Here is a 14,075-nt window from a genome sequence, read left to right as displayed (position 1 = left end):
AGTCTTAAGTGAAAATTAAATACATTGTCATATAATCCTCTGATGGAATATTATGTAGCCATTAAAAGTAAGGGTTACAGTGACATAGAAAATGAATGTGGTACAGTAAATTAAAAAAGGCAAGGATTACAGTTAAAATCCATAGTGATTCTAGACATCTTTAGTGTTTGATTTTTTTATTGCGTTTTAATTTAAATACAGTATAAATAACATTCAGCTTCTATATAATTTTGCTCATTAACTTAAAGAATTTCTGTAAACAGGGGACCTAAGACTGAATGTAAACCAGGTCTGGTCAGCAAACTGACAAGTTAGTTTTATAATAGACTTTAGCATGTTCAATTTCCTTTTTAATTTGACCTAAAGCCATTTTTTACTGGACTTATGCCAGCTCTAATGTAATCTCTCATTTATATTCTTGAAGACTAATGGAATAGTAAAATCTTCCTAAAGATAACTTAAATGTGTTATATAGTGTCCTAAGGGTAGCTTGTGCACAAAAGATGTTTTCTTTCCCACCCTGTAGAGGTATCTCATTAGGACACCCAGTAGTGTCATTATTAAGTTTTCATGTGTTTCTCAGTTTTGATGCTAATCTTTGTGTGTATGTGCGTGCATTTTTTTTTGTCTTCAGCACCAATGTGGTTATGAATTATTCAGAGATCGAGTCTAAGGTTCGAGAAGCAACGAATGACGATCCTTGGGGACCTTCTGGGCAACTCATGGGAGAGATTGCCAAGTAAGTGATAATTTGACTCAGCAGTGCAGAAAGAATGCAACTATCTTTACCCAGAAATGTGAAATTTGCTTTCAATTTTAAACTGTTCAACTGCCAGATAATAATAAATTTTGCATATAATCGTTCAGATATCAGTGCAGCAAATTTTATGAGGATCCATTCCTCTTAAATATTAGCTCAATAAAGTAAACAAAATTTTTCTTTTTCAATGAAGTTTAGAGACTTTCTGTAGCTTAACTATGTAAAATTTTGACAAATGCATATAAAATGACTTAAAACTAGGAAAATTTTTTCCTGACAAACATCTGGCTGACTATGCCACTGAATGAAGGGCTCATGAAATATGATATTAGTGGGATTTATGTGCTAGATACTATATAAAATAGACATTTTAAAGGTACCATATCTAAATTTTTTAAAAATTAAACTTATTTTTTAAAGCTCTTTAGGAAAATACAGTAACTTAGAACAAGCCTGCCATCTACTGTCAAATCAACATACTACAAACTCTTGAGGAAAACTATTCTTTTTTCAGGGCTACCTTTATGTATGAACAATTTCCAGAACTTATGAACATGCTTTGGTCACGAATGTTAAAAGACAACAAAAAAAATTGGAGAAGAGTTTATAAGGTATGGGTATTAGTCTGTATTTATTACTTGACATGTAGAAGACATGAAATTTTAAAGTGTACATACATAAGTGATTATGATGGACATTGAATCCTAGACTAGAATATTCTAAAACAGATAAAAAATTGATTTGCTATTTGAGTTGTATTTTTTAATCACCATAAATAGCTATTCATATATTTGTGCATATCAAAAGTAATGAATCTATAGTGTATCTGTGTTTAGTGTTTGAGCATTTAAGATAAAACCACCCTCTAATATCATTTGTCATCTCTACATAAAAATTTTCCAGTAGTATTACAGTATTGTGCACCAGAAATGTGTTATTTTTAAATATAATAAATTCTAAATCATTAAAATTCTAACATTTTAAAACTTGCAGATATGTACCCTTCTGTTAGATTCCTTTCATTTAATTCTGATCTCATCATATAGTGTAGAATTCTAAACAAGATAGTAATCGGTTCCTCCACCTCCACTATATTTTCTTGCTACTTGGAAGGTTTTTTTATGCTTTCCAAAATGTTGTTATAATATTCATATATGAAGCTTTAAAAATAACATTTCTGGCTTTCAGCGTTAAAAATTAGTGGCTTTATTTAGTTCCATGTTTTTGATGATGTTTGTTTCTGAAAACGTTTACTGTCATTTCTTTAGCTTGTACAGTTGTAGTGATGAAATAGTTTAAATTCCTATAAATTAATTTTTTATAATTAGAGGGTTTTGTTTTAATAATTCTAGAGTAAACTACTTTTTTAAAGATTAAATTCCTGCTCAGATGAGGGTTTTTTGTTCCTCAGTTCTCCAGCCTAACTAGATTTTCATAGGTCTAATCATCTTTATGTGAGGTTTGCTCCAAACAAAGTTCAGAATTCATAATTCAGTGATTTTTTTAGTGCATTCACAAAGTTGTGCGTTGTTACTACTGTCTAAATCAGAACATTTTTCATCACCTCAAAAAGAAATTCTTAATGTTTTTTTCTCATATTTGTTGACAGTAAGTTTTTTAAACAAAAGCAACATCACAAACCTCCCAAGTTAAATTTTATCTGGGAAAAGTGCTCTGAGATCATATAATTACCAAATAATTATTTTCTTTAATGTTTTTAACAGTAAAACTGAATCAGCTTTCTAAAAGCTTAGTGTTCATTTATATCATACATTCAGATTTTTCCTAACATCTTTTTCCTAAAAGATTAATTTTTTTAAATCTTTTGACACATGTATCCAGTGGACAGTTTATAATTATTTATTATGCTTGGTGTAAGAGGAACTCTAAATTGAAAATACGAGGTTTTAAATGTACTTAAAGTCTAATGTATGGTAAAGAATGCCCTCCCTCCCTCCGCTCCCCCCACCCCACACACATACAGATTATTTATTTGCTGTTAGATTTTATTTTTTTTAAGCTATTTACCAGAGCTCTACCAGAATTTATTTCGTTAAATCATTTGGTGCTTTGTATTTTTACAGTCATTGCTGCTCCTAGCTTACCTCATAAGGAATGGATCAGAGCGTGTTGTTACAAGTGCCAGAGAACACATTTATGATTTGCGATCCCTGGAAAATTACCACTTTGTAGGTGAGCAATAGAAAAACCTTATAAGCAAATTAAAACAGTAGTTGGAGTTGTCAGTCACCTGAACCAGCTTAGAAGCTTCTCTGCTCTAATTAGAATGTGACTGTTGCTGGTTGTGTGACGAGTGCAGAATCCAAGACGTGGGGCCCTAGAGTATTAATTAGTGAAGACAAGAACTTGCAGAAAAGACTGGCTAATAACAACAGAACCAACACAACATGAGTGTTCGGGTTTATATTAAAATATGCACTGGAGACTGGTCCCCTGTGGTGTCCATAAAGGAATAGCTTTAATCATATGGGAAGAAAAGGTTAGAGCTCCAAAACACACACATCTGTTTGAAGCTGGGGTTTTTTTCCTCCCACCAAATAATATTTACTGTGCAAAGGCAGCAAGGCCAGAGTGTGTTTTGAATGTGAAAGAGGATACAGAATGAACCACATTTCATTTTGTAGTGTACCCCAGTTGAAAGCACTTTAAAATTTCAGTTTTTCAGCTATACTAAATCCTGGTAATTCGTGTTTTCAAACTTGTATTGGGGCGAGGAAGGCATTTAGGTGCTTTTCAGTCATTAAAATGTAGATTTTGTTTTGTTAAAATACTATAGAAAGAGAAAATAACATTTTTGGATATTAGTCCATTTTTGTATGATTATTGTTAGTAATCCTTTTTAGTGGATCTTTAATTGATTTTGCATGGCACCGTTATCTGTGGTCCTTTTTAGTTCATTTCTGCAAGCTCTTATAAGCCAGAATTGCATCTCAAGACTTAGGATTTGATGAGGAAATGACAAAATTCAGTAACACAGTTTGCCTCTTTTTATTAATTTAAAAATACTGAAGGTGGTTTCTTACTTTGAAATTTTCATGTCTTTGTGTGTGTGTTAAAAGGTTTAATGCATATTAACTGAATTCTTAAGGTTTTGTTTCTCCCTTACCATCCTCACAGATGAGCATGGCAAGGATCAAGGTATAAATATTCGCCAGAAGGTGAAAGAATTGGTTGAATTTGCCCAGGATGATGACAGGCTTCGTGAAGAGCGAAAGAAAGCCAAGAAGAACAAAGACAAATATGTTGGGGTTTCCTCAGACAGTGTTGGAGGATTCAGATACAGTGAGTATCAAAGACAGATTAGCACCTGAACATCAGTTTAGCTTCTTGGGTATATTTTAAGAATCACAGAAGACAAAAATGCTCTTTTGAATATATATGATACTAAGACATATGTAATACTCATTTTGTTTCCTTTGGATCCTGTGAATCTGTTTTTTTTACTTTTGTGGTTCAAGAATATGATTTTAATCATTAAGCATTATTGAATGACCAAACTTTGAGTTGACATACAAAGAATAAAATAGATATATGTCCTTTCCTCTTGGAGTTCCCATTCTAAGAAGAAAAGGATTCCTCTAACTTAATCATTTAGAGCAATTAAAAAAAGTTTGATCAGGAGATTCATCCTGCTAATTCGAAACCAGTTTAGTTATATTTTTGGCTAAAAATAGAGCTGCAAGTTAGTCCATCCTTAATTCCCTCCCTTAATTAAGCACTGTGTTAATTTGATGTAGAAAAAGGTAACGATACCAACAGTTTTTCATCTAGGCCTGTCAGATATATGTTCTTAATATATTTAAGGACAGCTAGAACATTCATCTCTCATGTTTATTTTTAATGTATAATATAGTTTTCCTAAAATAGGTCACTAGGTAGGTGCTTGAAACAGATACAGAAAGTAAGAACTCTGTTTCACAGTATGTTCCTTTGGACTCGTTCTGTATTCTGTGAATGCTGACAGTCCCTTGCCATTTTGTGTAAGGGACTGGCCAATGCTTTGTATACTTAGCAGCTGCATATTGGAACTCTCTAACCACCCACAACCATAGCTGTTTTTTATATTTGAATTTCACTGAGATCTCATGATTCTTCATTGTAAACATGTAAAAATCTTCTATTTCTTACTTTGTATCTATAAAATGTCTTCACTCTTTTGCTCCTCTGCTTTTCTTGCCATTAAAGAAAGTACTGCACTTAATAGGCTAATGTTTCTAATGGCAGAAAAATTCCTTTTATGTCTCATATCACATACTAGTCAGTCCTTGAATTGGCAAAAATGTTACTCTTAAATTACATAAATATGTTTTGGAGTTCTTGTTTAGGGAGGTAAGAAGTCTTTTATTTTTTACCCATGTATTCAATAGATACTCTATTCTTTAGATTTTTCAAGGTAGCTTTAGCAGATCAATGTGGTTTTTAGCAGAAATAGCTATTTGCCACTTATTTCCTCATTCTACTTGCTAGTAGTTCTTTTTTAAATCAGCGCAATATATAATTAGATGCATTTAGACAGTTGAATAAGTTTTTAGACTTCAGAGTGAACTAATTACAGCATTTGCATTAGAGATAGAATTCAGTGTCCTGTGTACCTGCATTGGTTTCTTTTATACGTTGTTTTTAATGCTATATGTATTATTCAGAGACTTAAGTAGTCAACTTTAACTATTTTACATGGTTTTCATTTTGACATTAGAAAACGTCTTGCCAATATGCAGTCTCTTTGACACTTTCTCAGTATGATGTTTACCATGCTAATCACTTTAGTTTTCATGTGCTTTTTTCATTTTTTCCTATAAACTTGTTTTTTCAACACCTAGTTCATCACATTGTTACTGAAGTGTACATATACATTGTTGCAAAGCTACTCACTTTTACAATACCATCCTGGCTTTAATTTTGTTTAGAAAACATTTTGTCATGTTCTCTTTAAGTTGGTGATCACTTTCAGATTTAGTAGACATATTTTTAAATCCTCAGACTCTTACAGAAAATTTTGCTCTGTAGTTTTACTTAGTAATTCAACAAAATGGTTTTGTTCAATCTCCAGTGGGCATGTATGCCATCCGAACTTCTTAACCAACTTTTACGATAAAAGCTCAATTATCCACCTTTTGATTATTTTGCTGTTTCTTATCGGTCTTTCCTTTTTCTCTGCACCCTGCTTAGTTTTCAGTCTTTTCTTCTTTTTAACCTCACGTGATTTCTCTGACATTTTACTCTTGGCTCTTAAGTTTGGACATGGAAATGGAAAAGGTTCCAGTTAGTACCTGCAATTCCTATCTCTCCTCTAGGTCTTCAAGGACAAGGACTAAAACAGATTTGGGGGCTTTTTTCCACTGCCAATGATCTACTGACTCAATTCACAGATTCACACAGAGGCTCCCTAGGTTTTGCCAGTCCCAGCATATGTTTGGACTTGGTGTTTGAATAGATCATCACTATTCTGAACCACTTGAGCATATTTCATCATTCTAGTCTGTATAGTTTTTGGTAGTTAGAATATTATTTTCTCTTTAAAATAATTGAAAGGTGCTTTCCCAGGTGATGAAAGACATTTATTTTTCTAGTTTGATAGTAAAGAATGACAGTTATGAGTCTTTACACTATTGAGATATGTAGCATTCAGAATAGTGTTTCCTATATAGTTTGTGTCTTTTAAGAGATTGTTGCTGTCCTGATACTTTTCTAATAATTGAAAAACCATTAAGAGATGAGAATGAAATATAATGCAGTAAGCGACTTCTGTAAAAATAAAAAGATTTCAGGACTTCCCAGGCAGTCCAGTGGTTAAGACTCTGCACTTCCATTGCAGGAGTGCAGGTTCCATCCCTGGTCAGGGAACTAAGATCCCACGTGCCTCATGGCCAAAACAAACAAAAAACCCCACAAAACCACATAAAACCAAAAAGATTTCCATTTCTCTTTTGCTTATACATCCTGTTTTGGTTTTTGTGTTTTCTTTGACTCCTTTCAACAGCCCTTAAGAACTTCTGGATATGCTGTGCTTTGCATTAAGGTTGTATAAGTTTTCATAAACAAAAGCTTTTGAATCTGCATTCCTGCCACTTAATGACTGGCGATCCATGCTGTGCCTTGCTGTAATTGTGTTGATTCAGCACTGTGGGAGCTTTCTGTTTTCCTTTGAAAACTATTTTATTATGAGGAAAAGCTTCAGAAATAAGGACTATAGACCCTTTTTGAATTTAATGTCCTTAGAATCGCTTCTCTTTTTAATGCTTTATATAGGTGAAAGATATGATCCTGAGCCCAAATCAAAATGGGATGAGGAGTGGGATAAAAACAAGAGTGCTTTTCCATTCAGTGATAAATTAGGTGAACTGAGTGATAAAATTGGAAGCACAATTGATGACACCATCAGCAAGTTCCGGAGGAAAGATAGAGAAGACTCTCCAGAAAGATGCAGGTATTAACACTTTGTCTCCTGGGTCTCTCGGAAAGGGTACTAAATTTATGCAGTTGGGTCTTGGGTTTTTTTGTTTGAGTGTTGGCATTATCTGAAATTCAGCTTTTATTATTTGTTTATTTAATGGATTTTATTTTTTAGAGCATTTTTAGTTTTATAGAAAAATTGTGCCTAAAGTACAGGGAGCTGCCACATAACCCGACCTGAGTACAAGCGTGTGCTCACACACACACTTTCTCCTGTTACTGACATCTTGCATTCATGTGTACATTTATTAACAATTGATAACCAGTATTGTTAACTAAACTCTTCAGTTTGCATTAGGGTTCACTGTGTTGTACAGTTGACAGATGCATAGTGTCCACCATTACAGAACCACACAGAGTGGTATCACTCCCCTAAAAGTGCTTGTGTGAAAATATAGAATAGTCTGTGAACTGTTGTCCTTGCATAGGGACATACTAATCTGGTTCCCCAACCAAGGATTGAACCCAGGCCATGGCAGTGAAAGTGCCGAGTCCTAACCACTGGATGACCAGGCAATTCCCAGGAATGCAGATTTTCTCTATTGTTCCAGTTTCTGTATATGCTGATTTATGCATATAGTGTGTGTGTGTGTGTGTATATATATATATATACACATACATACATAATATATACAGTATAGCTGTTTATAAGATGGTAGATCAGACATTGTTTGCACTTAGTATTGGCACATTTTCCTTGTCTGTGTCCATTTATTTCTAAATTTGATCACATTTCCTATATGTTTTTATTCAGGCTGTTTAATTGGATTTTTTTTTTCCAGTAAGAACTTTGATGGTTTATTTTGTACTTGAGCATCTGATGATCCAGGGACCTAAGGTATTGCTGAGGGATAATGAAGTTTAGTATATTAGGTTTAAAACAGAAGTTAAGGGGGTTGAAATTTAATTCTTTCTGCGACATTTCATTTAGATTCTGTGTCACTGTATACCAGAAAAAAAAAAAATCCAGATTGATTTTTGAGCTAAAATATTTTCACATCACCTGTATTTTTGTAGATTTTATTTTCTGATGATGGGGTATTTGTATTTAGTTTCACATAGAATAGTACTTGGAACTTTTTAACATTCACTTTTTGTTCTTACCTATCAGTATAGCTATTAATTAGTCTTTCTGCCAGTTAAGAGGGTAAAATATATAGCATTTAATCTGCAAAGCAAGTTTTATAAGATCTTTGTCATTTGTGTCTCACCATATTGCTAGTAGGTAGTCTAGAGCAAGGATTTTACCCTTAATTTTTGGAAGTAAAACCTAAGGCCCAATCATCTGTGTGGAACTTGCCTATAGTTACACAGAGATGCAACCACAACTTCAAGTGAGTTCATCTAACTTAAGTACCATCTCTTTTTCTCTTATTAAAAAAACTCTTTGACAGTTCAGATTAGGGGTCATGGAAAAGAAATAAAAATACAATTTTGAAACTATTAAGGTTCATCTATGGAATTCCTGTCTATTTATGGAATATGGTCTTTGAAGAACCAGAATTTATTTTTAATAGTTTGAATATATTTTACAACTAGATTTCTAGCTCTTTTATACTGAAAGTATATGCATATAGTAATAATAAATAGTTGAACTTTGGAAAATGATGCCTACTTCAAATACTCTGTGGTATTTTTCCCTCATTAGTGTTCTTGTGGCCCTAGCATTTACATTTTTGGTTTGATTTAGAAAACATAATGGCCACATTTTCTCTTGTTATATCCTGAAGAAGTATGGCAGTCAGGTAGGTAGGCTGGTTAGAGATCTATGTACCTTCTTGTTCTATTACTTTCTCTTTGCCCTCCATACTCAATTTTTCTTTGTTTTTGTCTTCCTGTTCTTTTTTTTTCTTCCTGTTTCTCCCTTGATTTTTTTTTTCCCCTACATTTGCCTCTAAGACAGGATCTGTTGAGAGTTCCTAAATCTTTTAAATAGAGTATTCAGATTTAAAAGAGTGAAAATTCAGTGTGTGTTGTTTGTTTTAGTTACTAAAGAGCACGCTAGGGACTTTATATCTTGGAGTATTTGTGAGAGAAGAATGGATTTTTAGACAAAGTTGCATGGGACCTCTTTGGCATGTTATCAGAATTTCAGACTTTTCATTCATCATTATATTTAGAAATTCTTGAACACTGATCATATATGAAGCTTCCATTTCATTGTGTGCTAGTCAGGTTTCTGTTCTCAACTTGTAAAGAAGTTATCTTGCTCTGGAATCAAATTGAACATGAGAAAGGTAAGAAATTTCAGTTTTAGATACAGGACTGATGATGGGAATCTTCAGGTTATTTGTTGCTAAGAAGGTAGTGACAAGGGCTTTTGAATACTTAATCAGAACTAGTAGATTCCTTAAAATGCTTGTAGATAAAAATACATTTAACCCCTTTACTCAGTGTGGGAAGTCATTCTTCTTGATTCTTGATTTATACAGGCTCCAAATTGATTTATATTTAAGTAGAAATTGCTTTAGTCTTAGTTAATTTGCATCAGTAATAATACTCATAATTTTAAGGAGAATTTTAAGTATTTTATTTCAGAATATTTATAATTTAAACCACCTACTCTAAAATTAAGAAATAAAGGTAATGGAACATATTTCAGGTAATTTCTCTGTCTGACTTGCACCAGAAAAAAACCCCTCAATACATCATTACTGGAGAATACATTATTGCTGACATTTTTAATTCGTGGCATATGAAATATGCATTTTTTACTCATTCTGCATTTTTATTTTATTTTTTTACTTTCACACTGTTAAGGAAAATAAGTTTTTTTTTAATATGCCCAAAAAAGAATTATTTCAAAACATTTAAAATACATTTAAATTTTCTGTAGAACAGTTTCCATAGTTTTGTAAAAGTTTGATCTCCTGATTCTATATATAGTAAATTAGAGCACAGTTGTTGTAAAGTGCATTATCTCCTGTTTCTGCATTTACAGATGAGAGTTTAATCATTTGAATTCAGATAGGATGATATTTAGAAGATATCCATTGAAATTATAATTATATATTTGCTTAGTATATGGGAGTCACTGACAGAATTATGTTATATAAATGAAACTGTAGTTGTTGCACAAAATCCATTTCAAAAAAATGTAACTTGCAGTTGTTTGAGCTCCCAGGGTCTCATTAGTTGATTCTGATATGATAATATACAGCTAATTTATTTTTTAATTAAACTTTAAATCTATTATAAATAAGCACCTGAATTATTTCAGGCCTTTTTATTTGTACACATTTATGTAAATGCTTTTTTGTAGCAGTGTTTTAGTCTTACCTGGGGAATTTGATGGATTTCCACTCCCCCTCCCCAGGGCACAGATATCATATTCAGATAGCTTAGATAACATTGTCTTGATCACTGTCAAGTAAGTCAAAGTACAGAATTTTGGAGTGACTGCATTTGAAATTCTTTACCTCAAGCTCCATTTAAAAATAATCTCTTGTCTTATTATTTTCCTTCATTTTTAATATCTTTTAGTGACAGTGATGAGGAAAAGAAAGCAAGAAGAGGCAGATCTCCCAAAGGTGAATTCAAAGATGAAGAGGAGACTGTGACGACAAAGCATATCCATATCACACAGGCCACAGAGACCACCACCACAAGACACAAGCGCACAGCAAATCCTTCCAAAACCATTGATCTTGGCGCAGCAGCACATTACACGGGGGACAAAGCAAGTCCAGATCAGAATGCTTCAACTCATACACCTCAGTCTTCACTTAAGGTGCGAATGGCACAAGTTTACACATTATACAGAATTTTAGTCTTAAAAAATTACTTTTAGATTTATTGCATTAGTAGTCTCAGGCATTTCTAGGTAATCTTATTAATTATAGATCATCTGGCATATATTACTCAGTCATTAATAATAAGAAATCTCTTTGGAGGAAGAAACCTGTCCAGTTGCTGAATGATTATCTGTGCACTTTCTGTGGAAATAGTAATGACACTCTTGGTTCATTTGGGAAAAGTTGTGAATCAGAATGTAGTGCCTTTATTTCGTACTAGACACTACCACTGTATGAAGTGCCAGATTCATTAAGGAAAATATGGTAGTGTTTGGAAGTTGTAAGCAATGATAATGTATATATATGACAAGTTAATATATAGGGGAAATGGTCTTGTTTAATACAGGGATGGTGCCTGTGATGGGAGGTTAATTTGCCTTGTGGTCAGTATTGATTAGTGGCAGCATTACTTCATGTACCATCATCATTTTGTTTTCCACCAAAGAAATGAAATCCACTTGCCAGATACCTGACTGCAAGCTAGTCTTTTGGGCAGAAATCTGCCAGAGGGAGGTTTACCCCAAAAGGCTAAAGAGTTGTTTTGTTACTGTACCCCTACTAGTGTTCTCACAGTTTGTACCTGCTCATCAAATGTAGCCTACAGAAAATATTTTGCTAGTGTATTCTGTGAATTGCAGGTGACTCTAAAAATAAAGCTAGTCCTACTTAGTGGCAAGAACTGTGTCAACTTTTCCCAAATATTTTCTGGTGTTTCACTCATATTGTCCTCTTTATAGATTTGATGAAAACCTCAGAATTCAAAATTATAACTCAACTTTAGTTGCAGTTAAAATGGGGAAATGGCGCTGTTATTTCTTTGTGTGTTAGCTTTCCCCTGCTGTAGATACAGTTAGTTTACTGATGACTCTGTAAGATTTGGTAGTCATAATTAAAACCCAAATACACGATGGTTGTCATATGGAGAATTCATTTAAGGTTGCATGAGGAAAATCATTCAATCTGTATATTTTTTTAAAACAATAAACTGAAACTTTTTTCATCTAAAAAGATTTTAAATATTAATTTGTAGTACAGCCTGAATGTATGTCACACCAAAAATATTTTATATTTGTAGTATATACGCTTTTTGACTTTCTTTTACTGCTGAACAGATGTTTTGAACTCGAAGTTCTTGAAAAGTTACTCAACCACTTCAGATATCTTTCAATCTCAAGGCCTTTTTGAACCACAGTATACAGTGTTTTAATCTTCGAACCTCAAATTAATATGCCTACTATTTACAGTATTTCCCTATTGCTAGCACTTTTGTTCTAATTTAGTGTGTTTATATTGAAAATATTGGACCTATGTATTAGAGTGTTTAGGACTATGGAGAAGAAAGAAGTTACAACTCTAGCCCCACAGTTTGGAAACTAAATATAAAACATATGTCAAAGTATATCAAACCAATATAGAATTATACTGACAAATATGATATACAAAGTGTTGCTAAACTTCACAGAATCATAAAATTGTAGAGCTGGATGGGATCTTGGCCTCCAATCCAGTAGATCTCAGACCTTCTTACACATTGAAATTACCAAGGGAGCTTTGTAAGACTTTACAGACCAATATCCCACCCTGGGCAATTACGATTCAGCATATTGTATATATATGTGTATATGTATATATGCGTATAAAGTGTGTGTGTGTGTGCTTCTCAAATGATTCTGCGTTAATATTTGAGTGGGATCTGGAAAGTATGTTTTCTCATAGTGAAATACAGTAAGAAAAGAATTGAGAAAGTAATCCAGGAGTAGTGGACATGCCAAACTCATCTGATTTCCGAAAAGAAAGGAGTTAGGGGAAAGAGGAGTGTGGATAAGTTAGGAATATAATTACTTAAAAATATCTCTTTAAAGGGATTCAAGTTCACTTTTCTTTTTTCAGAAAAGGAAATCTGCCTTTATTCAGATAATTACAGGTTTTTGTGTCTAAGTTGAGAATTAGAGATGAGTAGAGCAGATTTTTTTTTTTTAAGTGGTAGAAATTTGTTTCCTAAGTTTATTAGTTCTGTGTGTGTTTCCAGACTTCAGTGCCTAGCAGCAAGTCATCTGGTGACCTTGTCGATCTGTTTGACGGTACCAGCCAATCAACAGGTAAGCTTCGACATTGGCTTTTGGTTGGTTTCAGAGTAATTTTTTTTAATGGCAAATAAGAGATGGAATGAAAATTTCTAAAAAATTTTTCTTACAGTAGATTTATTTTTAAAGTGAAATTAATGAGCCTTAAGCATTATTTAGGAGGAAATATTTAATTGCCTAAAATAAGGAAAACGAGTACTTAAGTATTTGATAATTCAGTAATCTCTCAATTTCCTTAGAACTGAGTATTTGGGGTCCCTTTACTTTCTCTATAAGTGAAATATACTGCTCTTCTCATTTCACTGTCTTTTCATATTCTGAAATTAGCCATGCCTAGAGTTCATTTCGGAGAAGGCAATGGCACCCCACTCCAGTACTCTTGCCTGGAAAATCCCATGGACGGAGGAGCCTCGTAGGCTGCAGTCCATGGGGTCGCCAAGAGTTGGACATGACTGAATGACTTCACTTTCACTTTTCACTTTTATGCATTGGAGAAGGAAATGGCAACCCACTCCAGTGTTCTTGCCTGGAGAATCCCAGGGACAGGGGAGCCTGGTGGGCTGCCGTCTATGGGATCATACAGAGTCGGACATGACTGAAGTGACTTAGCAGCAGCAGCAGAGTTCATTTACACTTTTCATTCATTTATTCAGTAAACATTTATTGAACCAGACACTGGCCTGGGTGCTTGAGGTATTGATATAATGCTTAGTAAAGGGTCACAAATAGTTACACATATACAGAGGAAAAGGGCATTCTGTGAAAGTGTGTGACTATCTACCTTACATATTTTAAGAGGGCTATATCAAAAGAATAATAGTCCATTCACCATGATTTTCTCACAGAGAAGTTCAATGATTTCTTCAATTTGATTGCTAATATGTGGTAGATTTTTTTTTAATTAATCCCCTATAAGTTGTTTTCAAGAAAATTGGTATTTTTAGGGTTGCATTTGAGGACTGT

The 14,075-nt window shown here is 33.4% G+C and overlaps 1 protein-coding gene across 3 annotated transcripts in view; it reads left to right on the top strand.

Annotated features, from left to right (window-relative positions):
* The window catches only part of CLINT1 (clathrin interactor 1), a 57,500-nt gene that overhangs the window by 29,323 nt on the left and 14,102 nt on the right, over nt 1-14,075 (top strand). For all 3 annotated transcript variants that reach the window (XM_005908323.3, XM_070373015.1, XM_005908324.3), the window contains 7 exons: nt 635-739; nt 1,275-1,371; nt 2,845-2,953; nt 3,899-4,063; nt 7,031-7,208; nt 10,718-10,964; nt 13,058-13,127. In XM_005908323.3, the coding sequence (XP_005908385.1) occupies nt 635-739; nt 1,275-1,371; nt 2,845-2,953; nt 3,899-4,063; nt 7,031-7,208; nt 10,718-10,964; nt 13,058-13,127 (971 nt within the window). The remainder of the gene's footprint in view (nt 1-634; nt 740-1,274; nt 1,372-2,844; nt 2,954-3,898; nt 4,064-7,030; nt 7,209-10,717; nt 10,965-13,057; nt 13,128-14,075) is intronic.

This window comes from Bos mutus, chromosome 7 (genome assembly GCF_027580195.1).
Source record: "Bos mutus isolate GX-2022 chromosome 7, NWIPB_WYAK_1.1, whole genome shotgun sequence".
NCBI classification, from domain to species: Eukaryota; Metazoa; Chordata; class Mammalia; order Artiodactyla; family Bovidae; genus Bos; species Bos mutus.
The sequence above is the reverse complement of the archived record's forward strand: the minus strand, read 5'-3'. Positions and strand labels throughout refer to the sequence as shown.